Source organism: Carassius auratus, chromosome 36 (assembly GCF_003368295.1).
Source record: "Carassius auratus strain Wakin chromosome 36, ASM336829v1, whole genome shotgun sequence".
Taxonomy (NCBI): domain Eukaryota; kingdom Metazoa; phylum Chordata; class Actinopteri; order Cypriniformes; family Cyprinidae; genus Carassius; species Carassius auratus.
The window spans coordinates 1,902,975-1,930,777 of NC_039278.1; the positions used below are offsets into that span (position 1 = coordinate 1,902,975).

The window sequence follows — 27,803 nt, forward strand, 5'->3', positions numbered from 1 at the left end:
AGCATAAGTCTCGGGCTGTGGTTTAAGAGCACTTTATTGTTCATTGAGGCTACTTAAAAGTACAAAACAATGGCCTGCCAAAAGTTTGTTTTATTCAAAGAGAAACAAGGCCATGAAATGAGGGTATAATACAGATTTACACGGAGGTGCAGAGAAGAGTTTGTGGTTCTCCTGGAAGCGCACATCAAACAGAGATGTCCCTCAGACTCGAGTCTGTTTGTTCAGTTTCTCCAGAGACGGACCAAGCCTCCGTTCAGACTCAGTAGCCTTCAGAAATAATACACAAGTGGCTATTACACTAACGCAGTGTGTTCATACAATAACTGTGTTCCTGCACTTTAACCTTAGACACAACCTACAAACAAAAAAGATCAACTTTTTTCCTCAAAAAAAAAAAGAAGAAGCATGATTACAATAAAGGACAAGGGAAAATTAAATAGCTACATATCATTAACAAATTAACTGTTCCTCAAAAAATACCTACAATTGTTTTTCTCTGTACATTCGTTACGCGCAGCGTAATGATGGTCTCATATTTTCCTATATAAAAACTTTTTTTGTTGTTTTTGAGTAAGTGATTTACCTACAGCGTGTAGGGTAAGGTGTGTCACAAGCCGAGAGTCATGAAATGTGTGTGTGACGGAGAGGAAATCCTCAAGGTCTCGTGTAGAGATACCTGCCCAAAGAGCAGAGAGTGAAAGATCGGCCGAAGGAATGTAAGGACGAGCGTCTCGTCAAGAAGTATCGGAGGAATGTGTTTAGTTTCGGTACAGGCGGACCGCTGGGACAAAGCTGAATGCAGAATTAAGAGAAGATGAAGAACACACACACACACACACGTCTTCAGCAGATGGTCAACGCTGCAGTTGACCCGTCCACAGCTGCGAATGCTTCTTGTTCAGTCATGCAGAGCGACAGCATCCTGTACCACGTGAGGATTAATAATCATACTAAACCAACCGATAATATACAGACGGCCTGTCCAGAGGCGATTCTCTCCTATCTGGCAGCTACCACAATGAATATTGATTAGACAATAATAATATGAAGTACAACTGTACCAGCAGTAAGTTTATCTAGGACTGTTACTGTCAAAAATAAAATCAAATCTGAAGAAAAGGCTAAAAGGATTACGACTGAAATGTCTACACAATAATAGATACCAGCTATTTTAAAAACATGCACTTAGAAGCACTAGCTTACCCTTAAACCTTTACTCTACTCTACTGAAACCACAGTGCCTGGGAAAACCAATCTGAGCCGAAGCGACTGACCGACCAATGTTTCCTGTCAAAGAGATGTGAACCGCACCTGTGTCACCCTCCAAAACCAACATCCAATCATGTGTATCCAACCCCCATCCATCCATCCATCCATAGTGCAAAATCAGTCCAGGCCTTCCTTTTCAAGTACACACATACAGATACAGACTCGGGACACAAGCGGGAGAGAGTGTGAAAGACAATGGGTGCCATGGAAGAATGGCTTCTGGGGAAAAGTCTCTTTGGTATCTGAGGCAGATGGTTCAATAGTGTCTGGCTGATTTTTATCTTGAAAAACAAACAAACAAACAAACAAACAAAGGTATGGGCATCCCATAACACAACAGCCAAGCTAAAAGTATACTAGCATACTTACAAACAAAAGGAAAAGAATCAAAAGGAGAAAAGCACAACTGAAGTAGAAGGAGCACCTCCTGGTCGTGCGCTCTTATGTACACAGCTAAACATCAGCTCTGCTAAAACATGCACGGCAGCTTCGAGACGCTCCTCTCAAGACACCAGGGAAGGGGAGTGACTATGGTTGACCATGTGGCCGTTGGGAGAGGAGTCTGGGCTTCCGGAGGAGCTGCCCTTGGCCTTGATCTGCAGCCACGTCTCACCCAGAGCCTTGGCGAAGTGGTCGTCCACCGAGCCGGTGATGGACACAGAGTTTGTGACCGGCTCCGGCTCCTTGTAGTTCTTTCCCAAGCTGCGACGGAAATGCTCCTCGATGACGGGGTCGCAGGCTGTGTTAGCTGAGACAGAGAAACACTGCTTAGCACAGGCTACGCCAAAGACAGACAGAGCTAACACACGCCACTTTACACAGGTAAGGTACAAAAACACAAATGGGTTTGATTGTTCATTTTAATTATTGCCTAGTGGGCAATTCCAGCATTACAGCTGCTAAAATGTGAACTGAAACACCTGTATGTGTGCATGCTCTAGACACTGGGGTAAAAGAATAGTTCTGGATGTGACCACAGAGGTTGCATCGGTGTCTTTACGAAGCGGCCCATCGTGTGCATGTACTCACAGTTGGAGGCTCTGCGGTAGCTTGGAGTCAGGCCGGGTGAGCAGCCGTTGTGAGACACGGTGCAGTGGGTGAGGTTACAGTTACGGTTGATCGCTGGGGCACACGTGATCACAGAGGGGCGGTTCTGCACACACACACACATATGAGCAAGTGTCCAAACAAACAACTACTAAAAAGTGTTTTCTGCTATGTCTACACTGTAGAGACATACAAAGACTAGCTGTTCATGAGTTTGATCTGTTCACGTCTGTGGAGAGTTGAGCGTTTTTCTTCAAAACTGAAAAGGAGCTAAACATGGTTTCAAGACCGTCCTGATTCATACCAAAACAAACTCTTAAAATACATGTTTTCATGTATTTAGTAACAAAGATAAACAATGACTCCAAATATCAATATCAAGACAGACCCAAACATACTTCTCCATTTATTTACGTTTAAAAAAAAAGGTACAAAGCTTTCTGCTTCTTTGAAAGGGATAGATTACCTAAAAATGTACATTATTCACTCAACCTCTTGTTTGGTGACTGACTTTCTTGTGTGGAGCATAAAAGATTTGAACATTTTGAAGAATGCTGGTGACCAAACAGTTCCCACTGATTTCCATTATATGGACAAATAAATAAATGATATATATGTGGTCAGTCAGTGACAGGTCTTACCTGCTGGCGCTCGACGGGGCTCACAGTGGGTGAGATGGTGACCGTGCGGCTGGCGTCCATGTGTTTGGTCAGTGCGAGGGGCTGGTCCATGGCCAGGCTGGGCATGTGGGTGTACAGGTGACCCCCGACCAGACTCATGCTGCGCTCGATGGGGCTGCGGCTGCGATCCCGGGGGTCCTTGCGGTAGTCCCCATTGGCAGGCTTGCCTCTGCAACACAAACAAAGAAGGGATTGTACTGAGCCCACACCAGCGGCACAAACAAGCATTCAGCGGCCTGGCAAGAGCACACACCTCCCGCGAGCAGACGCCATGACTCGATAAGAGGAGATCGTGTGAGTCGACGTCACCTACATTCAAGCGTTCGTACAGTGTGTTCAACAAACACAGCTATGGTGACTTCAGGACTGTCAAAGCTCATCTCCAGCTCTGCATTAGCTCTGCATTAGCTCTGATCGCTCGATACAAAAGGCCCTTTCCCACTACTGACCTCCTTTCCTGTTTTTCTTTCCCTCTTGAAAGAATAGGCACACATGCAAAGCCCAGAAGCGCTATTCCACCCTTCCGGAGCGATCGGTCTCCTGCTGCCAACAGAGCGGAGGCCCAGCGAGGGGCCAAGTGCACTATTCAACAGGCTTCATCTGTGCTTCACAGGAAGGGAACTTAATACCCTTCAGCAGGCACACAAGAGAGCTGAACAACAGCACACTCTGATCAGGTATTTGGAGGAAATGCTTTCAACACAGATTGTGTAACCTCAGTGTGGTGACCGCGGTGCACCTTCGGGGAGGACAAATGCTGCAGATTTTGCCCAGTTTCAGTCGTGTGGGCTGCAGTCCTTGAGAAAGTCTGTTTCTTGGCAACACAATTGGCGAGCAAAGCATCTGCAACTAACCGGGTACAGCTACCGGAAATGACTGTCCCCACAATAACTAACTGAAAGCTGTCAAACTACTCCCGGTCCCTTCCTCCTCGGCGTGATCAGCTTTCACTGCAACACGTGGATAAAGGAGGAGAGATATGTTGGCAGAACCATAGCAGGTGTGAAAGGTTACACCATGTGTCATTAGAAATGTGTCAAACTAAAGAAATGCTGCTCTACATGTTGCAATCAGCAGGACCGCTTCACATTATTACATGAAAGAGAAAACATGCTGAGCAACAATTTACAGCAAACTATATGTTGCTCCATATGCATCTCACAGTGTCCACATTTACCAAATAGAGATGTGCATCTCCAGAATAAGACCGATGTAATATATATCTCGATGCACAGCCAATGATACGATATGATCCATTAACTATACACATGAAGCAGCTACCGATGCAATACGATTCACCCGTTACCATCTGATTTTGATTCAACAAATGTCATTTGATGCAAAACGATGCAATGGAGAACAATGATCACTTCTAATGCCTCGAGACTGGTTTCACTAAACAAGTTTACCAAGTAAGGCTTATTTTCAACGATTCATTGTCAAATTATTTGGTTCCAGAAAGCAAATTTAACACAGGGCAAGATCAAGCTTCCCTCACGCACTACTACATATAAAAGGGATTAATATTTATGAAGAATGTTTCATATCAAATCTAAACTCACAGTGTTCCGATTTTTTTTATAAACAAGCTGCATTTTAGATCACACTGTAGATAACGGAAGTACTCTGAAAATAAAACATTTTAACTCATGCAATCTTTCCTTTACCATTGCTTTATATGAAATCAATCAGGGCTCCAGCCAAAAAAAAAAAAAAATTAAAATGAATAAATTCACTTGAGATACCATTGGCTACTAAGAAACCAAACTTTAAGTGCCACAGAATAAACATATATTAGTTCTTTTTTTAGACATTTCAGTCATACTGTCATGTATTTATGTCTCCTCTCCTGTTACAACATCAGCATTTTAATTAATCTTGTATATCTCCTGGGAACTCAAGTTCACCAAGTGAAAACTAAACATTTTCCAACTAAAACTACAGTGTCACAAAGTATCGTTTAATACTCAGAATCTGTGCCAAGATCATGGACCAATATCTTGAGTTCCTTGCATACATTCTTATCATATAGACAACAGGTTAAAATGTGAACATGCAATATAGCGTTTATATTTAACAAAATGCTCCTCTTTAAAGTTATATTTCTGGCTGACTAATGAGCAGAATGGTTGTTCTGAGTTAAATGCACTGTTAAGTAGCTTTCAAGCCAAATCATTCACAAAATCAATATTTTTGATCACAAAAGGCCATTTTAAGTGCATTCTGAAGACACTTGAAATCCATACATCAGTGGTTATCTTTCCCGCTGAAAGACTGCGCAGACTCACTGTAGTCAGATTCAGGGCAATAAAACTAGGGACATTTTCTCATAATTGCGTTTCATAGCCATGCAGCAAAACCTCATGATCCCACCGCAGATCTTGGCAGGAAGACTTCTCTCTCATTTCTCCTTTAAGTCACTGGAAGCTCACCCACAAAGATACAGGAAACATCTGGGAAACATCAAGGCCGAACCACAGGATACAAACCGTTCGTTCTTTGGAAATGCACTTCTACATCATCTTATCACCAGGAGAAGAGTGAAGACTTGAATCGCACTTGAATCGCTTCTCACTGCCCATTGACTGAAATTTACAACCAAAAGCCGCACAATGTGGCATCGTATCAGCATTTTATTTTCAGAAAATAGTAAAAATAGCAACAGGTAACACCTGAAGCTCAGAGTGCAACTCTTTAATAGCACAAGATGTTTAACTACTGTTACATTTACATTTCTAAATGAATTCATTCAATTTCCATTTGTAAATCCTAAATGTGGTTAGTAAAGCAACTAAAACATTTTTGGCACACTGCTTGTTTTTGGCTAGGGTTTTGACACAAGCAGCCAAGAAAGGTAAGAGACCGTTTTTAGAGTTAGGATCCACGCTCACTGTGTGTAATCACTTGGAAGTGTTCGGCTAATTTCAGACTTCACTGCTTTGACAAATTATAATCCAAACACAAACGAGCCAGTCATGTGTTTGTTTATATATAAAACCATTATTTCATAAAGCCTAACCACGCTGGCACAGCCTCCTCATGACTCTCCTTTTGGCTGGCCATGGATGCATGAGAAAGACGGAGTCTCCAGTTCCCAGCTGGAACACAAGCTACCGAGGATTATTCCCTCACATCAGATCGCTTTCCTTAATTCTTACAGGAACACATGGATCCCCTCCACACTGGGTGAATCTAGCGCTGCCTTCACACTTGTAGTCCGGTTCTCGTAGTTCTCTTGGTCCGGACCAAAAAAGAAAGCAATACACGAAGCGTTCACACTGGCATTTCTGAGCAGTGTGACGTATTCTGCAGTGGGGCGTCTCCTGTGGGACAGAGCGCCGTGGGCTGACTGGATAAGAGGCCCTTTGTTTTCAGGGCTGCAGTGAAAGGAGAAAACGGCCCCCACCCTGACACGAAGCCACTCACAACAATATGTCTCCCTGAGTTTCCAGTTTTATTAGCCCTAAGAGAAGGCTTCATCCAAGTCTTATCTCTGTGCTTCAAACTGTTTAGTCTGGCACAGACCACAATGAAACCATACAATAAACTAATGCGTGGACAAACTCCTTACAGATCAAAACAAGCGTAAGATGAAACATGACTCTAAACACTTGTGCAGGGCCAGAATGCTTCAAATCTCTGTGCAGTGCTGAGCAGAGACACAGGAAGAGAGATCTCCCAGCCCCCAGTGCTCTACAGAGAAACACCCTGATGGAAACCTGAGCCGCTTCAGCCCGTGGTGTCCGGTGTCAGCCGCAGAAACAATCCTTCCCCTCCACCCCGAGAGAATCACATGACCTGGAGCAATCCTGACACACAACAATTCAATCCTCAAGAGTTCAAATCTAAATCAAGGAAACATGTGGCAAACACTTTCCTGAATCTCCAGTCCTGTGTGTATTAAGAGTTAATTTCAGAAGAAGAACAAAAGAGAGAGAGCAATAGAGTGAGGTGTAAAGCGATCAACACAAAACACTGACTTTCATAAATGACTCACATCTCTAGACTAGGGCTGGGCGATGTGGCCAAAAAAAAAAAGACCAGTTGAATTTGTCATCAGATCTGGAAGAACCTCATTTTTATTATGGTGAAATTTAATATTCTGACTGTTTGAGTTTTATTGAAATGATTTAGATCATGATAAAACGATGGTAAAATGTATCTATGTGGTTTCTGAGTATGTAAACCAGTCTAAAAGGCTCTAGCTTTAATCCAGAGATGAGAGGTCGAGCGATGTATGGGTTGTGCTGATAGTTTCTCTGGGTTGTGTGCTTGGCTGGAGAAGATCGATGGACTTCCTTCCAATTTGGCACATAAACTTTATATTAAACATTTAATGAACTCTTGCTATAATTTCATCGAGGCAAATTATACTGCGATAATTATTGGTATCGTTTTATAGCCCAAAACTATTCTAAAGTATTTAGAAATATGCATTAGTTTTAAAATAAAGTGCAAAGATAATGTTTATTCATACTCTAATTATAGTGTTATAAATGTTTGTTTTTGCTAAGGTTTACTTATCAGTAATTTAATAGTTTCCTTGTAATAAAAAAACTGGTAACTCAACGATACAACTGTTCATGATCCAATCCACTCTGCATAAACAAACTTTTACATTTGATTAAAAAAATAAAATGCAGAACTAAAGTACATTCTGTCAATTAAATTAAGCAAATGAAGTGAACCTGGCTTTAGTCACTTCATTTGAGACATAGCCAAACATTTGTTAACTGAGTTTGAGTTTGTGAAGAGTGCAGTTGCTGTAATGAAATCGGTTCAGATCCTGCCACCGCTGAACGCTGCAGAGTGAAACAAGCTCTGACAGGTTACCAGGATGAGGATCAAAAGTGTTTATGTATCCGAAAGTGAGGGCGTTATAAAAGTAAATCTGTTCAGTCAAAGTGCAGTTAAATTTGAGTACATACGAATGTCAAACCCCAAACATAGATCAAATTAACCTCGTTATGCCAAGAAGCCCCTCAGTCTCAGAGCTTTTATTGTTATCACACTGCTAGGTCATAAATTAGCCAGATCTGCTGTCGCTCTTCCAAAGGGGGCTGGAATGCTGGGAATGACACGAGGGCACGGCCAGGCGCTGCAAACTGCCCATGTGCTCCGCTCAGCGCTGGAATCTCAGACATTCCAGGCCTCTGTCTTCAGCACATTCCTGACGCTCTTTCTGCAGGAACGCCGCCCGCTCGGCCCTAACTTCAGCTGAGTATGAGGCTTTCTAAAAAGCACCTGATTGCTAAGCGAACCAGCTTTCAGATTCGGTGGAGACGACACAAGCACATCAGATGCAGCCACAACGACACACGTGATGTTCATCTGTTCCACTTACAACTGTGTGGCAAACAGCCGGCTCATCTTGGCCACATGCTCGTTGTTAGAGTCGATGTCGTCGTCTGCTTGGTCCCCGCTGTGTTTCCTCTTGCTGGGGCTGATGGGAGGAGGACCGGTCCTGTGATTGCTGACTGCAGAGGACAGGGACATGGCCGGCATTCTGGACTCTCCTCTCAGAGCAGCCTCACCTACAGCAAACACAAGAGAGCGTGCATTAATACAGACAAACACTCACTCACCGCTTCAGGAGACGCTGCTTTGAAGGAGACACCTTTACTGCATGCTTTAGAAAGTGATCAAGTCATCATCTGACACACTAAGAAAAGCCCAGCTTGTGTGAGAGGTTCAGACTGATGCAACCCAACCGCAGCTCTGCTAAACTGATGAAATAATGAATCGAGTGAGTGAAGTAGATTTTCTTTTTTTCCTCAAATCATTTCAGTGTTGTGTAACTGCAGGTGAACCGCTGTCATGTGCTGCATTAAACAGTTTGTGTGAAAGCATCTCAAAGCCACTTCAGATGCAGATTCTGTTCCTCTGCAAACACAGATTGTGTTGATACTGATTTCATTTGATCGGTAACAGCCCTGTAGTCTCTTACTATCTGAATTTGATTAAAATTAAGAATTTGACAGAAGATGATGCTTACATTTTAAGGTTATAAAACAAATAGGCCTTATAAAAGGTAAAAATGCCACAAAAGGTCCAAATCTATTTAAACTGTTGGAAAAATTCATGTCTGTTCCTGCTGCAAACCATTCACTCTTGTTCGATGTGAATGCTGTATGGTGGAATATGAGCAGTCATTTACTCCGTCATCACTCGGGGGCCGAGGCGCACATGCACAGATGAGACCTGAACAGCACACGATGATATCAGTGTTTAAACTCAACTCATGTAAGCTTTGCTAGTTTACACATTTATGAGCCAGAGGACTCAAGCACAGTGAGAAGATTTGTGTGCGCGCTCATCTGAAATGTGCTCTCTCTGAAGTATTGTATTTAAATGGACAAATTCAGACAAAGAAATGTCAAAATGCCAGTCTTGGCAAGTATCCTAGAGCAGACATAGCCGGCTGAACGTACTGGGATCAGTGGAGTCTCTTAAGGTGACAGCACTCTCTTAATTTGAATCAAACAGCAACAACACCCCTCTTGAATGAATAGCGTTTGTAACTTTAACAAAGATTCAGCTTTAATTTATACAGTCAAATATGCGATGGCCTTTACAGTTCATTACTTCAGTTTCTGCACCTAAAAACTAATGTTAGACCTATATAGAGCCATGAAAACCCACACCGGTCGACCACTATATTATATTAGACACAAAGCTCCTCATCCATACAGGCCACTTCTTTTATGTTGATTTCAGATCATAAAAACTATCAGATCAGCAAGAAGAAACACAGCAATCACAATAAACCCACTCATCAGTCCTTCCTATGACTTTCTTCTCTTTCAAGAACACTTGACTGTCTCTTACCTCCAGATCAAAGCAGAAAAAGCATTAGCGACTGATGCAGGAAATTATTCAGTAAATGTTGTATTACACTGCATTGATAGACTGACAAGCCAAAGACAAAAGACTCCATATTTGAATTGTAACTGCATTTCATCTTTTCTTTATTTGCAGTCACACTAGTTAGTAGAGTGCACACCAAACCTCTTTATGTGCAGAAGTAATGCACTGAAGCAACGGCGTGCTGTAAGATTCCTCTCAGTGCATGAGATACAGTACCAGGGCACGTTGTGTAGGAGTTAGGCCGGAAAATTACCACTGGCACGCTCTCTCCATCGGGACTTTCCACTTGGGACGAGGTTAACTAAGCCTGAGAAACTTTATAAGATCCATTTATTATGCCAGACCTGGATTTCACAGTGCTGCAATGGTGCAGTTATTTACAGTAAAATGCTAAATAGAGATGGTAAAAAATAACCTGGTCAGGTGTCCCTCCCACAGTAAAACCTCACAAAATAAGCCATGCACACATTCAGCCTCCAGTAAATCAATGATAAAGCTCAGACGGACGAGCCCACGAGGTACTTCCCAAAACAAGTGGCCTATTTTCCTGACTGGCATGTTTCGGCTCGTCTGTCCGCGCTCCATGGCAACGGCGATGACATCATTGTTTTTGGCAGGGCTGGAGCTGCTAATAGAGAAAAGACTGCGCTGCTTTAGACAAGCACACAGTAAACGTCCACACGGCTCCTGACACACGATAGCTTATCTGTGATAGTCTCCAGAGAGCCATGAGGAGATGAACTCGCACTGTTGTGAAAGTTATTGACCATTCATTCATTACGAGTGAAGAACACTGTACAGAGACAGCTGTTGAACGCTGTGCTTCCTGGCCCTGCTTCTGGAGGAACAGCAACACTACACTCTTCCTAATCAAACACATTAGCTCAGACTCCACCACTGGAAATGGATGGGTCCGATAACACAGACAACCAAAATGTGAACTGCTGGAGTGCATCCAGGAACAGGGTTAGGAGACACTGAACGACAGTCTGGATTCAACACATTAATAGGTAAGGCGTTGTCAAAGGTGATATCTGAACAGGACCTAAAGGACAATTGCTGAGTTTTACATAAAGATGTGATATCTTCAGTATTTACAGGTGATAGCTGATGATTTTACTGCCACTATATTTTCTAGCTTCATCAATGAGGAGAAAAGGAGTATACAAGAATAAAGTGATCCAAAAATGGCTTTGAAACCAGAGTAACAATTACTGTCCAAACAGTGCTGGAGTAACATTTGCATGGTCTATTCTGCTCTACAAGATGACAATGCAGTAACCAAACCAACACTGGAAATGAGAAAAATGGCTTCCAAATTTTCACACCAGGTTTTTTCTAAATCTCAAACTAATCTGTTTCGCCTTTGCATGGCCACATTGTCAGGATGCATGTTACATAAGGCCACAAAGCAGACCGAAACAATGTCATTCATTCATTACATACTTCTCTCCAGTCTTCAGTGTCACATGACCCTTCAGAAATCGCACTAATTCTAATTCTGCTCAAAATACGTTTCTGATTATTATCAATGTGCTGCTTTATGTTTCTCTCCGGCCAATCAGTGATCAGAAAAGTTAACACGTCATGTTTTGGTAACTGTACGGTTCACTTGGAACCTCAACTGAAGTGGTACTAAAGAAAAGTACCAGGTACTGTACCCAGTGGAAAACCCCCCAAAAGTAAACCGCACCGTGCAGTGGAAATAGCACCAATATATGTGTGGAAACCATAATACATTATATATTATTTAGGATTCATTGATAAAGTACAATTTATTTGAAATGGAAATCTTTTGTAACATTATGTCTGTCCTTACTGCCACTTTAAAGTATTCTTGCTAAATTAACGTTTAACAATAATAATAATAATAATAATAATAATAATAATAATAAAAAACTGACCACAAATTAACACCAGAAAATGGCAAATACATTAAACTTGTGTTTTGGTGAAATGCAAAGACTGAATGCAAGCTCTCAAACATTATAAAAGACTCACGCAGTAAGCAGCTAGTGCTGCTGTATTTGAACAGTGGTCAAAAATCAGATCAGCAAAAGGGTTGTGGTTTAAAACACACACACCACAAGCACAGAAGATCCCTTCAGACAGATACTTTGTAAAATTTCACCAGCTTCAAGCTGCATGCTTCTGTTCATTCACACTGCCATGACTTTCCTGTTATCAGTGCTTCTGTTCTGTGACATCATGAACTACAGATACTCAACCAGAAGCCCCGCTACTTCATTCTGTATTTGTGTAAATGCTGAGTAGCTTCATAGTCACATTTTCACTCTCATTCACAGCAACTATTATTGCCTTCTTTGTCTTTATCAGTAAACTCATTTTCTTCCCCTCTCCAAACAGCCACACAATAATTAGCATTATTTACACAGGCATTATGTGAGTTATATATATATATATATATATATATATATATATATATATATATATATCTCCAGCACTTGGGCTTCAGTTTGTGTTCACACTGAAAAATTGATGATCTACATCTACATAGCTCGACATTCCTGATCCAGACACGGCTCAATGTCTCAGAGGATGCACGTTCATTGATTTGGTCTGAAGTTAGATTGTGAGAAGTGGGACTGGGACACTAATTTACCCGTCTCCCTCAGGGAAAACTAATCTCTAGCATGATTTCCTTACTGCAGAACTTCTGAAGTGCACAACAGCACACAGACACCTGAAGAAAAGACATCAACTTCAGCCAACCTGTTGAATTTCACACTTCAGTGAGTCTGTATTTTCTGGGATGTTTAAAGCATGCTAAAACCTCACAGCAACCTTTGTTGGGAGCTGCAGGAGCCATAAAAGATGACTATCAGCCTTAGAAGAGATGTGGCCAATGTTTGATCTGTTGAAAGACTGTGATTATGAGCGTAAGTGATCAAAGTCTGCCCCTACTACTGGAGACTTCAAACGTCAAGCCAGAATGAGATTGAGTTACAGATGTTGAGCCCACCTCCTTTCTTCTCCTACATTCACACAAGATCAAAATAAGACACAACCTCTGATGCAAATTACACTTTTGCAACTTCTTGGCAGCACACAGTATAAAGAAACAAACCCCAGATTTTATACTGCTGATGCTTGCAGAACAATGGCCTCCTTTGCTTTACAGCGACTGAAATCTGATCTGCTCTGACCAGCAGACAGCATGTGCCCCAATTCATACGAGCGAGGACAACCAGGTCTCTCTTTTGAAGCACAGAGGGGACTGCTGAACAGGTATGGGTGTAGCGGGGGGTCTCATCTTTCTGTTACCAGCAGCCTTTTTAGCCTTTGTTCAGCAGGAAAGATGACAGTCAGCGTTTCAGCCCTGCTTCAATTTAAGCTCAGCAGAGAACAGCAGGCCACGTCTGAAACACGGAGCAGAGCACGCTGTCCTCCTGAACACGCCTGACACCAAACTCAGATCATACACTCACTGAAAGACAGCGCAGAAACCTTCAGCAGGCGAGGCAGAGGGATCTGTAGTAGCACTAGTTAGAAGAATTTTAATTGCATAATATTACAAAGTTGTATTGTTTTTTTCCCCCTCAAATATTTTGATAAAATAAATACAGCCTCAATCTCCACAAGACGGTATTTTCATCTACTTCCTCACTTTTATAGTCTTCTTAGTCCATGGTAAATGAGCTCTCAATCACCTTTGGTGCAAAGCATAATGAACACAAAGATAATAAAGTTTGTCTGTGCCCTTTGAAAGACCGAGTTTATTCAGTTCCTGATAAAGCATAAAGCAAAGTTCAGCAAATCCAGGTCTTTCAGCAGAGAAATGCACTGTGCACGTCCTGACCCCAAGAAGTGATGCAGAAACAGAGCTATTTTAAGGGATGATGCGCGGCTTGCAGAAGCTGTAATAGATTAGCCATGTGCTCAGGAAATTCTCTGGCACACATTAGAAATAGCTGAAGCGGCAGCCGTGCAACAGCGAGCAAAACCCGGCTGTGATTGTGTATTTCCATCCGCTGTCACCGGGTCACGTGACCGGACTGTGGAGAGGACGGCATTCCAGCAGCCCACATCCGCTCGAGGAGGACCATGGAGAGACACGCCAGCCATTCACACACATGCTGCTGGAGCTGTTCCACAGATCGTTTTGAAGAGTTATCTGGAAACACAGAGGAGTCTCCGGCCAAGGAAGAAGAAACCTTTGGCATCACTCACAGGCATAAACACAGGAAGTATTGTCACAGGTTATGAAGCAAACATCTGAATATTCAGACATGCCCACAACACAAAAACCATCAGTCACAACTACAACCAGCTCTAGTGGCTTCAAATAAAAACTCAATATAATGTGCTGCAATGGAGGCTGATGTTAAGGAAATGTGAAGACAGATGACAGACAAACCTGCATCACAGAACAAGCTAAATGTCATTCAGCAAATCACAGCTCTGCTTTATAAGTCAGATGAAAGCGGGCGAGTATATGGAGGTGTACTGTATCGCATTTCTGCTCTCTTGACATGTGAAACATCTCTGGAGATATCCAGCTGAACAATCAACCTGCTTTTCTCCTCATCCACAGCTCTAGATAACACCAACCAGACTGAATGCTCCACAACACGGATGCTTCATAACTTCAGGAGCAGTGGAGAGAACGACTGGTGAGTAACAGTGAGAGTAAATGCTCTGGATCGCAGCAGATCTACACACAGTCTGCTCATTTCTCAGACACATCTGAAAACATGCTTCTGATAATGACGCTACTGACGTCATACTATTACAATCAAGCAGCACAGCTTGATATAATATTTATAAAACAATTCCTTTTAAAATCATCAAATGGATAAAGATTTTTTTAAGTGTTTATCTTCGGTTTTGAAATGGTTTATTATTTATTTATTTTTTAGGAATAGTGTGAATTTTTGTATATGTATTTTGGAGTATGTAAACATTATGTATTGATTAATTCTTTATATTTTAGGGTGACACTTTTACCATCAATCCAGGGATATTGTACGTTACATTTATGTATTACTGATGTGCATAGTTTCTGTGAAATAAACCTGAAATTAATAAGCTCTTACAAACAGCATGCATAATTATAGCTAAAACGCCGTTCGTTTTGACGTAATATACGTTACTTTGATACATTTTTAGGGTTTTAAAACGCCTTTTTAAACTATGAACAACACAAACGCGTAACTTTTCTTAAACTTATCGTTTTTGCAAGTTAATGTTTACATTAGAAGTAAATCTGCGGCGATGACGTCACCGGCGTCCGTTATTTTCACTAACAAATCCTTCCCTTCGTTAAACAAGAGCGAGAAATCAAGTGTCTGTTGGTTAGGTTTGTTTTACCTTCGTAGCACAGGATGCCGATGTTGTTGTTCATCTTGTCCAAGTACTGGTAGTTCAACAGGTCCATTTTGGTAAAAAGCATTTATGGACTTTTAATCTCAGAAAGAGCGGCTTCTCTTTTTCTCTCGTCAGGAGCGTGTCTAAAGGCCCAGCCTTTTAACTTCAAACAGGGCGAAAACAACTAGTTTAACCCGTCCCCCTCGAGTGCCTAGCGAGTAAAAAGTGCTTTAACGCGAGTTTAAAGAAACTTTCCGAAGTTTGAGCGTGTGAAAAGAGTTGTAGTGAAGGACAAAGGGTCGCGCCAGTGCTCCTCACAGCCCGCTGTAAGTCGACTGCACTGACACGCAGCCCGCGAGCGCTCCGAGTCCCGTGCGCGCGCCTCCTCGCCAAATCCCGCGAGACTTCCCCAACCCCCCAAACATGTACAAAACAACGAAAAGTTACTACGGAGAGACGTTTTTGTTTTTCAGCTATCCCATTAGAGACTACAGCTTATTCTGAATAATACAGAACCCTTACAAAAAATAACCATGGTTTTACCACAAATAAACCCCAAACCCACGACATCAAGCCGTGAAGAAGTTATTATAGTGAAGTTGATGTTATTGTAACCATTACTATAATCTCACGTGTACCAGTAAAACTGTGCCAGATCAATGTCTCCTTAAATATATTCAAACTTTTCCTTTAAAAAAAAATCAGTTTAAAAAAAGAATCAACTCTTTAGGGATCCACTATTAATTATTAAATTAACATCATTCATTGTCATTTTAAACGGCTCTATACAAATCACCAATATACTTCCGACAACAACAAAAGTAAATAAATCTTCCTTTTCCTGCTCCTCCTCCTCCTCAAATACACTTTACAATGTGCTTCTCTCGAACCCAAATCGTCAAATTACACGACAATTAAAATAAACAGTCATTATAACATAAAATCCACAACACAATAACATTCCCTCACAGTTGTAAACGACAAAAGATGTTTTAATAAACGATTAATCTGAAGACAGACGGGTGTGAATAATAATGAGCCTCTGCTGCTCTCTGGTGGCGTCACATCCTGTCCAGACACAACACAAACTAAAGTAGGACAGCAGTCTACAGGAAAAACCTCATTAAAGTTTTCATCTAATGTGTCCTTTCAGCTTTATTTTAAATAAGAGAAACATTTGTGATATATTTTCTATTAGTTTGTTCCAGTGGCTCTGTCCAGCAGTTTAATAGGAGTTTAAATGTCCTTTATTCTTATTTGCAATAATTAGATTAGGTTTAATTCCTTCAAATGCTCTCTGTTTGTATCTCAGAGAAGACTTTTAATAACGACTCGGAGCATTTTTCTTTTTTTGTTGCCAGTCTGTTAAATAAGCACTTCAAAGGAGAACCAATTCAGCTTTAAATCAAGGTCAGATAAACCAGGACCAATCACATCATATAATCTCATAACTACACACAAGAAACTGGGAAGCATTTATATGCCAAAACTGTAAGGTAACGATCAATGTGTGTAAAATGAATCTCATTTATTTCACTACACTGCATTTTCTCATGTTAACATTGTCCATGCTTCTTCATTAAAATATGAATCACAAAAAGAGCTTTTCTCTCTCTCTCAGTGTTTTCAATAATTTATGTCCTCCTTGACAAGACACAGCTTCCCCATGACACAAGGAGAGATGTCTGTATGGTAATCAAATTAAATTCATATTATTTATTTGCTCATTATCAGCTTAAGGAAGTGGCTCATCTTACCCCACTCTCCTCTAACTGGATCAGTAGCACATTAGCCAACATTAAAGCCAGTTAACCTTTACCAAAGAGCAGAAGGAGTGTGTCTTCAGGAGACTCGCTCATCTCTCTCTCATCGTATCAGTGATCAGTACGGTTTGTTAATGCTTTAGTAAACAGCACTTTTGATCAGATCGGAGGCAGGTGGTAATGTGTTCATCATGAGCTGCTATAACACAGTGTCTATGGATGTGAACAAGTTATATTTAAGACCATTTAACACCATCGGATTTTACATTTAAGACCAAACCTCTCACACGTGTAATGTAATATTGAATTTGATCAATGTAAAAAGATAGGTATATTGCTTTTAGAAATGCTAATTAAGATAAACAGCAGACTTTTCATATCCCAAATAAAAGAGATTTCTGGTGGTGTAAACTTTATTCTGAAGCAATATTTTATCTGTGTTCTGTTATTTACCTTAATAAAGGCCTTTTTTTTAACTTATTAAATGTATGCATCATATTTCATGTCAGATTCTTACAGTTGATCAATAGATTCAATTCACACGAAGGCTCTATACCAAACTAATGAATTAACACTGCACACTTACAACTGCAATAAATGATGTTATGAGATTAAAGTTTTAAATACAGTTTTGCATGTACAAATAAGAAATGTGTGTGTAAATACATGCTTGTGAACACACAATGCTCCAGTAGGTGGCGGTAGATCACTTTACGAGTGAGTCATTGAATCCTTCAGAAACAAAACCGATCTGAGCTGCTGTAGATTGAGCAATACTCCTGCCGTGATCTTTGTTTGGTAGTTTGGAAACTATTTTAGTTGGTGATATGGAACAAAACACTCATTTGATTTCTCCATAAGTCTAATGGACTGAAAATATTTAAGACCCGCTGAATCTGAATTGTAAGAGTTTTTAAGGACCCCTGTCTAAGCATCAGACGAGACGAGTTCATCATCAGAAGCTGAAACACACACACTTCACAGCCTCGGTGTCTCCAGGACCAGATCGAACACGTCTAAACACATAATCACCCTCAACATGACTGCTTCTCAAGCTGCGGATGCATTAAAAACACTGTTGTTTCATTGGAGATTAACATTATGCAACCAGTCCGTCATCGTTTACTCACACGCATACAATACATCTGTGTGAGAAACAGCCGAACTATCCTCTAAAAGCTCAGCCAGACACACTCAGATAATAGAGCAATGCTTTCCTATGGACCGTCTGACTGATTGATTGATGGGGTCTCAGCAGATTTGAGTGAACACCTCTTCATGAGTCAGGCACTGCTGCGGTCACACTTCTGTGCTGCTTCTGGACGCTTCGCTCAACATCTTAAGAGAGCGTCCAGTGCATTTCTCTCTTTCCTGAGTGAGCTAGCTCTTAAAGTGATGTCGATCAGCTCCGATATTAGCTTACGAAGGTGTGATATTCCCGTTTCTAGGGACGCTGTATTGTTCTGGTTGTTTTGGAAAAGAAACCGGATCCGTCCCGCTGCTGGTCAGTAAGATGATGATGTCCCAGCCATTGAGCGCAGGGAAATTATTCATCGTGTCTGCTATAGAGGCCACTCCTGGGGCGAGAACACCGAAATATACAACTGTCTTTTACATACGAACACAAACAACGTTAAACAGAAGCGATGGTTATCCTCTCAGAGCTGTGTGTTTGTGTCCGCACAAACAGAAAACTAGCGATACCTCAGCCCTCCCAGTGTTTTACACTGAGAACAGTTTGCACATTGCTGCTAGCCTTTTCTTTCTGGAATCCGTCAGAACAGCAGCTTGTGTGCCTGACTTCAGTGACCTTTGACCTCAGGTTCACACACGTGTGCTGCTGAAACAACCCAAGAGCCCTCGAGGAGATGTGTGTCGACACAAAACCTCTGAAAACAGCCCGTTTTTGCCATTAGACGCTGATCTACAGAGGTCAGAGAGAAGGAGGCATTAATAATCAAACACAGAGACGTGTTCAGTTCACCGGGAGTCAAAGGTCAGCGTCCTGTAAGAATGAACACAGCGGAGCCCACACAAACTCTCCGGATGAGATCTTAGCCTTGAGTTACTTTAGAAGAGATCTAAACAGCACGAGCAGGATCTGTTAGAAGACACTGTTTTGCCTGGAGCAGGCCGTCACCGGTCTCAGACTGACAAAGACAACCACACCTTCAGTTAATCATCCTCTCACATCTAATGAAATAAGCTGCTGCGCTGCCGTGGCTTGTAAACGCTGGAGCACCTCACTGAGTCACCACGCTCTCCTCGAGTGTTCAGCGGTCAGAGCTCGCAGCGCCAGCACTGTGTGAAAACAGCTCAGAAACACACAAAGACCTGACATCGGCCCACAGCAGAGGAGTGAAAAAGTGCTTCTCTTGTTGTCTCTCACATCAAAATAAAGACACAGATTAGTTTAGATCTGTTTAAACACTGCAGATTTCTCTCCTGATTCAGACCAGAACACTGTTTCACTGGAGGAAGTGTTATTATAGACTCATATTTTAGTTAAAAACATCTTAATGCTGGATGTGTTTCATCTTTTGTCTTCTCCAGATGTTCACTGATGGACTGGAGTGCTGTGGATTATTGTGATGTTTTTATCAGACTCTCATTCTGACGGCACCCATTCACTGCAGAGCATCCATTGATGAGACACTGATGCAATGACACATTTCTGATGAAGAAACACACTCATCTACATCTGGGATGAACTGAGTGTGAGCAGATTTCCAGCACATTCAAACAGTGTGAGATGTTTCTGTCTTTGTTCCAGCAGATGAGCACAGCAGCACTGCTTCATCTGTGTGTTTGACCAATGGACGTTTAGTTTAGTGATTCTAGCGGCTTTGAAGAGCTTTAGAAGAAAATGACTTGCCAACCACACTTTGTACTTCTAACCGAATTCTGCTTTGTCAACACAAGCCCAACAGAGCCAGACGTTCGGGCCGCTGCAAACATGTAGATGTTGCACAATGAACTCCAATAACACTGAACGCGTGTTGAGCAGGATTTGTTGGTGTTTAATCTAGGAAGGAATTTCTGATGGAAAACACAGCAGTGCTCCCAGCAGCCCTGGCCGGAGCAGACCGGACACATGAGCGCTAACAGCACGCTCGTTCAGTCTCATAACACTCGGCTCTCACACATCAGCACTGAGCTGAAGACCGCTGCAGTGAAGGACATCCCAGAGAGACCAGGGCGTTATCTGAACACATCTCTCATGTAGATGATCACAGACTCAATGCAGGACAAAGCCCTGAGCCTCACAGGTGGAAACACACTTACTCTAGGGGCAATACTTTCAGACTACGAGGAAGAGCAATGCAGATCCTGTTAGATAGTTCATTTAGTTAAAGAGCTAATACCTCATCAAAGGGCAGAAATTAAACATTGATTGAACATTTGCAGGTATGCATTTGGCAGAAAGGGAGTATGCAGTATGGTTATTATTATTTTTGCATTAATGCATCTGCTTGGGAATCAAACACATGGCCTACAGGAATAAAACAAAAACAACTTTAGTGTGAAATGCAACACTTTGGTAAACTCACGTTTCTCATCATCTTGGTGCACTAAAGATGCTGCTCTTGACAAAACATCCAAAGGCGTTTCCATCCTGAGTCAGACCCTGAACACGGAAAATCAGACTGTTAACCTCGGGTCAGAAATCAGCACATGCATTTGGGCTCAGAAGAGGTTCGTGGCATGTTTTCTCTTCTCACGGACTCCCAGAATGAGCACTGCAAACATGTGAGGTCTGGAGCACTTCCCACACTTCACATTCCACAGAGCGCGAGCACAGCTGAGACCTCCACGCGCCTCCTTTAACTCAAAGTGAGCTCACGCGCTCTCGTGTCCGCGGTGCAAACCGGGTTACAGTAAAGCACGCACTTCTGCTATAATTATGGCTGCAGCGCATTATAATGAGGGCGTTGCGAGAAAATCATCAACGTTTTACTAGCGTTACTTAATGTGGTCGCATATGAAACTACAGTAACTCACAGATAATGTCTGGTAAATCATTCCGCGGGAAGTGTTGCACAGTAACAAGTGTCTTGAAGACGCGGGAGCGCTTTTCCTTCAGCAGTGATCATAAAGCACATATATATTCACTTTCTTACATGTGTAGTGTTGCATATATTTAAAAAAAAACATTAATTTAAACTCTATCCCACCTTGAAGCGCCACTTTGGAAGCTCGCCGAACTCACAAGCGGATGAAGATGTCGCGCGGAGAGAGAAGTCCAGCGGAGCGGCCGGAGCGCGGTGCGCGAGCGCCGGGAGGAATGCGTGGAATGATGGAATTCTCTTCCTAGCAGGTGATGGGAGTCCAGCATTCCCATTGGTCGAGGTCAGCGGAATGAGATCAGCATGCATTATGCTAATGGCCTCGTGACGTCACATCCTTGCAACAGGTACAAGGTGAAAGGGAAGTGCGCCAATGAACAAAGACACTTTACAATCACACTTAAAAACCTTTATTGACGTTTTCTCAGGAATATTGTGCATTGGAGAATGAATCACTGCTTCAGTCATTAGTCGATTGTGAATAAATAACACTATGTCACGTGGCTCTCCTGCGCCAGCCTCGCCACATCTTCTGCAGCTTCTTCGCGCTGTACGACACGGTTTTGACCAGACCTGAGGAAAGAGTTCAAACCTGAAATCAGTACAGAAGAAGTGATTCTTGACTAGGGATGAAACATGATATTAAACTACAGCACATGCATTCATTAGGCGTTTCGCTGGTGCTGCTGTTAATGGGACCTTAAAATATATTTTCATTAATTTAATAAAAAAGTAATAATTACATTTAAAAGTCTTGATTCTGTAAGGACTATCTGGTTTTTTTTTTCAAAATTTACTTATTATTAACCCCTTCCTTCTCTAAAGACAAAGTATGTCAAGATTTCTAAAATTAATATTTTTCAGTCTATTATGGAGTATTGTGTTAGACATCTAATAACATGATTATATCACACTTATTTTCTACTGAGATGTTGCATGCGTTTTCTAGAACACTGAAGAGATCTTCTCTCAACCATTTCAGTCTTTAATAGAATGAAAAGCATGAAGTCTAGAGGTCCTTTACCAGCGGTGGCTATTCCTTTGGCACTCTGTGTTATACTGGAGGCTTTCACGATTGACGCAATGCCTGTGAAGAAAGCATAATTACATATGACACGGCAATTCATCCAACATAGCATCATTGAGCATTCAATACAAGTCATCTGCCAACAGCAGGCAGAATTACTACCATTTTTAAAAGTTCTTTGTGAATGGACATATCTAATTTAAGTACTACATAACTAAAAACAATTGATTATATTAAGGTGAATGAACTGTAAATGACACTGAAGGTAACTACAAAGTGAATTACAATGATTACTAAATGATGCAATGCATTCTAATAGTGACAGACCCAAATATCATTAAATATCTGTTGATTTTAATTACAGAAGAGGTCTTGAAGAGATTTTCAATTCTGAAATCGAGACTCTCTACTGTCATTGTGAAAGCAATGCAAATGCTCTTGCAGCTTCCAGTGCTGGTGTTTGTGAGAAATGCACTGGCGGTTATTATGACAATGAGACGTGTGGGTGAGGCCGCCGGAGAAACTCAACACCGTCAAAACCCAGCCGGCCAGTTCGGCGAGTCCTGGGAAACCGCGGCACATTTGCCCTTTCATTCATCTTGTGTAATGGTGCACTTCATGCTACTGAAGTGAGCTGGAGCTCTCCGGTGTGGCTGGTGGAGTCTGACCTTGCTGCACGACCGAGCCACAGTCAGGGTCCTGTGCCACCTGCAGCAGGATCTCCTCCACATCTCGGTTCTTCCCGGGACGCTCCACCAGACGCGTGATCTGCTGCTGGAGCGTGCGAGGAAGAGCCATGAGCTGCGTGAACTGACCCTCCGGGCTCTTGTCCACCTAGTGAACAGAAAACATACAGACGTCCTGAAGATAAACACTGGAGCTGCTTCATGGATCCTCCTTATTTATTCACAAAGTCTTCCCCACTAGAGGTCACACTTTCACAACAATAACAAAAGCACGTTCACGGATGAGATAATGAATTCATTTTTTATTACCTGTACGCTTGATCACAATATTTTATGTTACCGTAATGAAATGCAATGATATGTCAAATGAATCGTTGGGTTAATGCGATCCTACTAAAAGCGTTTGAACAATCCCACAGTTTTGGCAAGAAATGGCTTGATATTTCTGTGCAACACATACTGTATTTGAATAAACAGACTCGTTGTTAGGCATGACGCAGAGCAGCCAAATCCTCTCCAAGTAATAGTTATGTATATGTATATGTATATCTCATATATGCATAAGAGGCTGTTTTTGTGGGACTGGCCATCACTAGATGATACAGAGTCCCACACTAGAAGCCTGACCGCTCGAGCCTGAGGAGACGCTCTGAAGGGAGTGAACTATCAGCAGTCTCACCTCCAGCCGGCCCTGATGAGGCTTGTACACCACCTGAGGGCACTCCTGAAGAATATTGTTATATAACTTCCGGAAATGCGTCATGTTCTCTCTCACGATGTTGGAAACCTTGGATTTATCCTCACCGATCACCATCCTGAAATCCCCTACACAAAGACGAGCTGCTTGAGGAATTGTTTAAAAGCCCTTCAGGTAAAAATGTCAAATCGACACACAAAGCGTTTACCAGAGTAGGACAAGCCTGCTATCTGCAGGAACAGGTCTTCCTCGGAGAAACTCTCTGGCAGCATGAGAAACGAAGCGATCACGGCACTCTTCAGATTCCCTACGAGAGCGTCCCGCAGTTTTCCAGGATCATTCTGGAGCAGAATCCGAACCTAGAGAGAGAAAAAACATACCCAACATATGCTTACTCATGCTGGAGCACTGATTTAACAGCGGACTTCTCTACACAGAGGATCTGACACTGAGTGTGTCCAAAACAAACACTTTCACTAGCTCTCTAAACACATCAAGCACTCTTGAGCTCATGCATCTGAAAAATATAGCATCACATCAGACAATACAAGAGTGATCTTTATTAGGAAGTGTAAGTGGGCCTCAAGATGACTCACATCTGCTCTGAAGAGACTCTTTGTTATTGTCCTCTTGTATTATGGACACATTATTTACCTGTCTGACACTAAAGCTGCTTTGACACAATCAGTGTGGCATAGAGCATTTTCTATTTTTGGAAAACTTAAGGATTTTAAAAGTGTGATTTGTAGACTTGTAGTCCTAAGAAAATCCATGGGCATTTTTCTCTTTAATATAAATTTTAGTGAGCCGCTCTGGAGGCGTGTTTGGTGTCCGTGAGCCGCTCTGGAGGCGTGTTTAGTGTCCGTGTGTCGCTCTGGAGGCGTGTTTAGTGTCCGTGTGCCGCTCTGGAGGCGTGTTTGGTGTCCGTGAGCCGCTCTGGAGGCGTGTTTAGTGTCCGTGTGTCGCTCTGGAGGCGTGTTTAGTGTCCGTGTGTCGCTCTGGAGGCGTGTTTAGTGTCCGTGAGCCGCTCTGGAGGCGTGTTTAGTGTCCGTGTGTCGCTCTGGAGGCGTGTTTAGTGTCCGTGTGTCGCTCTGGAGGCGTGTTTACTGTCCGTGAGCCGCTCTGGAGGCGTGTTTAGTGTCCGTGAGCCGCTCTGGAGGCGTGTTTAGTGTCCGTGTGTCGCTCTGGAGGCGTGTTTAGTGTCCGTGTGTCGCTCTGGAGGCGTGTTTAGTGTCCGTGTGTCGCTCTGGAGGCGTGTTTAGTGTCCGTGTGCCGCTCTGGAGATGTGTTTAGTGTATGTGTGCCGCTCTGGAGGTGTGTTTAGTCTCCGTGTGTCGCTCTGGAGGTGTGTTTAGTGTCCGTGTGTCGCTCTGGAGGCGTGTTTAGTGTCCGTGTGCCGCTCTGGAGATGTGTTTAGTGTATGTGTGCCGCTCTGGAGGTGTGTTTAGTCTCCGTGTGTTGCTCTGGAGGTGTGTTTAGTCTCCGTGTGTTGCTCTGGAGGCGTGTTTACTGTCCGTGAGCCGCTCTGGAGGCGTGTTTACTGTCCGTGAGCCGCTCTGGAGGCGTGTTTAGTGTCCGTGTGCCGCTCTGGAGATGTGTTTAGTGTCCGTGTGCCACTCTGGAGGTGTGTTTAGTCTCAGTGTGTTGCTCTGGAGGCGTGTTTACTGTCCGTGAGCCACTCTGGAGGCGTGTTTACTGTCCGTGAGCCGCTCTGGAGGCGTGTTTAGTGTCCGTGTGTCGCTCTGGAGGCGTGTTTAGTGTCCGTGAGCCGCTCTGGGGGCGTGTTTACTGTCCGTGAGCCGCTCTGGAGGCGTGTTTAATGTCCGTGAGACGCTCTGGAGGCATGTTTAGTGTCAGAGAGCCGCTCTGGAGGCGTGTTTAGTGTCTGTCTGCCGCTCTGGAGGCGTGTTTAGTGTCTGTGTGCCACACTAAAGGTCATCCGCTGGAGGAGATACTCACAGGTTTGTGTAGTCTGCCTGCTACATACAGGGTTTTCCAGTGGAGCAGGTCTTCGATCAGAGCGTCTGTGCTGATCACACCGTACTTGATCACCTGCAAACATAAGTCACCACTTCAGACCATCAAACAAACCACATTGGGATTAGGTTTGGACTATATACTCTTATTCTGATGTTTGGGATTGAGAAGATTCTTTAATAAAGTATCTTCTGCTCACCAGGGCTGCACTTATCTGAAGCTTATTAAAACAACTGTTTTCTCCGTAAATATAATGTGAAACGTAATTTATTTCTGTGATGTGCAGCTGTATTTTCAGCATCTTCGGTGTCACATGATTATCAGAAATTATTCTTATATGATGATTTGTGGATCGAGACACATTTCTGATTATTATCAATGTTGATAACAGTACTGCTGCAAAATATTTCTGTGGAAACTGAGATTGATGCATTTGTTATTATAATCAAATAACATCATATAGGCTGTGTAAGGTGTAGTAATTTTGATATCGCTTTTCAGTCAGACTGAAATCCATGCAGTAATAAACATTCAGTCTATGAACGAGGAGACTAGTATAAAGATAGAGCCGATTCAATAACTCTCTCTCTACAGACTGCAGCATTTAATCCCAGATCTGCCAAACTGAGTCTGGTACCCTGTCTTCAGCCGGGACGAGGGTGTTGAAGTAGACTCCTGCACCATAGTCAGTCTGAATGCTGCTGATGTGTTTGGGTCCCAGGTATCTGAGGAAAGAGTAATGCTTCCGGTTCTCGATGAGGTTCATGGTGTGCCACGTGACAGGGTCGTCCACAGCAAACACAAAGTCCAGCATGTTCTTCTGAAACAGACCCAGAGAGAGCACACAAGGACACTTCTTACGAGCTTTATATATTTGTGAGAAATGAACGCCAGTCGCTGAAAGTGTCTTACCTCCGTCTGAGCTCCGGTCTGTCTGAACACCGCGGACCCGTAGGCGAACGCCAGGCTGAAGTCCTGCGGGAAGCGGCTGAGCACGCGCCTGTAGAACACCGCGCTGTTCTGGAGAGCTGGGACAGTCATCGCTCAGAGAGAGAAAACCTCATCAGAACCAGCGCTCACACACACGGGCGGGACGCCAGGGACGACTGTGATGAGTGCCAGGACTGACGACTAAATGTTTTTCGTCTGCTTGATGTTTTAGTGATGTTAGAAGCACAGAAGCTGTTATTTTTGAATGTCAATTTCATCGTCGAGATCCACAGAGCGATGGTTATACAGAGAACAGATCGCGGACGCCACCGCGCGGTCTGGAGGAGCACACACACACACACACACACACACACACACACACACACGGCCAGGAACCAGAAAGCATGCTGATTTGCTGCTCAAGAAACATTTCTGATTATTATCAATGTTGAACACAGTTTTGGCGAAGCGAAGTGGACGTAGAAAAATCTAAGTGTAACTATATCTACACTGAAAAGCCTTTTTTTTTATTCTTCTCAAGGACTTAACAGTATATTAAAATAACTGAATAAGTGCTAATATGGAATGTTAAATATTTAAAACAACAATGCAATACAATTATGATGTCAAAGACTTTTTGTTCAGACTGTCAAAAGTCAAAGAGGAAAATAGGAACAAATTTAGCATTGCAACAACAAAATGATATTATTAAGTAGCTTGAATGAAGCACACGGACGCATCTTCTCAGGAATACTGTGTGACAGATGGGTGCGTTATGGCCAGAAGTGAGTCGAGTGGATCCTGAACCAGCGCTTACATCACAGAGGACCGAGCGGTTGCCAGGGTAACCATCCACAGATGAGACTGGGCTGCTGTAGAAACAGATCTCATGCATGTGTTCAGTACGTGTATCTGTGTAATGGCTCTCATTTCTTTGTAATATGTGTGTGACTTCTGTTGGAATATGTTTCTCTATGTCTGAAGCCATGAACTATCATTTTCTGGTGGAGTAACTTGTTGGTAAGTGCAACAAATTAACAATAATTTCTGCATTATAATGGAATCATAAGCTACTAGTCATAAACAGAACTAGGGTCCTTGACCAATCAGAAGGAAACGCATCCAAACTGGATAAAGGAGCCTCAATATTTTGCTGCTTACAAAAGGGAGAAAAAACCTATACAGCAATTCATCCCATAAAAAAAAAGAAAGAAAAAAAAGCTTTTTTAACACAGTATACTCTGTTTCTCCATGATATGTACTGACAACCAGGCAACTATAGATGCTGCTTGGGCCTTTGACCAAATATACCACAAACTACAGATCTCCAGGAAGATTAGATTTGTCTGGATGATACTAGAGACCTTCATGGTTATGTAGAAATGTATTATCATAATGTCAACAAAATAAAACACTGATTAGTAGCAGGGAAATGACATGTGTTTGGGAGGGTTTGTCTTCACCA

The 27,803-nt window shown here is 42.5% G+C and overlaps 2 protein-coding genes across 4 annotated transcripts; both read right to left on the bottom strand.

Annotated features, from left to right (window-relative positions):
- Nucleotides 1–16: 16 nt before the first annotated feature.
- On the bottom strand, nt 17–21,264 carry vgll4b (vestigial-like family member 4b). Of its 2 annotated transcripts, XM_026220736.1 has the most exons (6): nt 21,130–21,264; nt 20,506–20,582; nt 8,341–8,530; nt 2,958–3,165; nt 2,299–2,422; nt 17–2,017 (listed from the first exon to the last, which is right to left on the bottom strand). In XM_026220736.1, exons 2-6 carry the CDS (start codon nt 20,567–20,569, stop codon nt 1,773–1,775), a joined length of 831 nt encoding a protein of 276 aa, XP_026076521.1. In that variant the 5' UTR covers nt 20,570–20,582; nt 21,130–21,264; the 3' UTR covers nt 17–1,772. The 2 variants fall into 2 exon arrangements, with proteins under 2 accessions (XP_026076521.1, XP_026076520.1); XM_026220735.1 differs by lacking the exons at nt 20,506–20,582; nt 21,130–21,264 and adding an exon at nt 15,195–15,551.
- A 144-nt stretch (nt 21,265–21,408) lies between these two features.
- On the bottom strand, nt 21,409–27,471 carry tamm41 (TAM41 mitochondrial translocator assembly and maintenance homolog). Of its 2 annotated transcripts, none has more exons than XM_026220732.1 (8): nt 26,321–27,471; nt 26,046–26,228; nt 25,391–25,483; nt 23,640–23,790; nt 23,414–23,574; nt 22,717–22,882; nt 22,046–22,108; nt 21,409–21,594 (listed from the first exon to the last, which is right to left on the bottom strand). In XM_026220732.1, exons 1-8 carry the CDS (start codon nt 26,447–26,449, stop codon nt 21,518–21,520), a joined length of 1,023 nt encoding a protein of 340 aa, XP_026076517.1. In that variant the 5' UTR covers nt 26,450–27,471; the 3' UTR covers nt 21,409–21,517. The 2 variants fall into 2 exon arrangements, with proteins under 2 accessions (XP_026076517.1, XP_026076518.1); XM_026220733.1 differs by having other exon boundaries at nt 23,414–23,559; nt 26,321–26,709.
- Nucleotides 27,472–27,803: the final 332 nt, after the last annotated feature.

Coding starts and splice junctions, on each gene's coding strand:
- vgll4b (XM_026220735.1), bottom strand. CDS start 15,276: ATGCTTTTTACCAAAATGGACCTGTTGAACTACCAGTACTTGGACAAG. Junction 3,166..8,340: donor CGGCTGTTTGCCACACAGTT/GTAAGTGGAACA, acceptor TTTGTGTTGCAG/AGGCAAGCCTGCCAATGGGG. Junction 2,018..2,298: donor CTACCGCAGAGCCTCCAACT/GTGAGTACATGC, acceptor TCTCTGTCTCAG/CTAACACAGCCTGCGACCCC.
- tamm41 (XM_026220732.1), bottom strand. CDS start 26,449: ATGACTGTCCCAGCTCTCCAGAACAGCGCGGTGTTCTACAGGCGCGTG. Junction 22,109..22,716: donor TGGCTCGGTCGTGCAGCAAG/GTCAGACTCCAC, acceptor CTTTCTTCACAG/GCATTGCGTCAATCGTGAAA. Junction 21,595..22,045: donor CAAAGGAATAGCCACCGCTG/GTAAAGGACCTC, acceptor CTCTTTCCTCAG/GTCTGGTCAAAACCGTGTCG.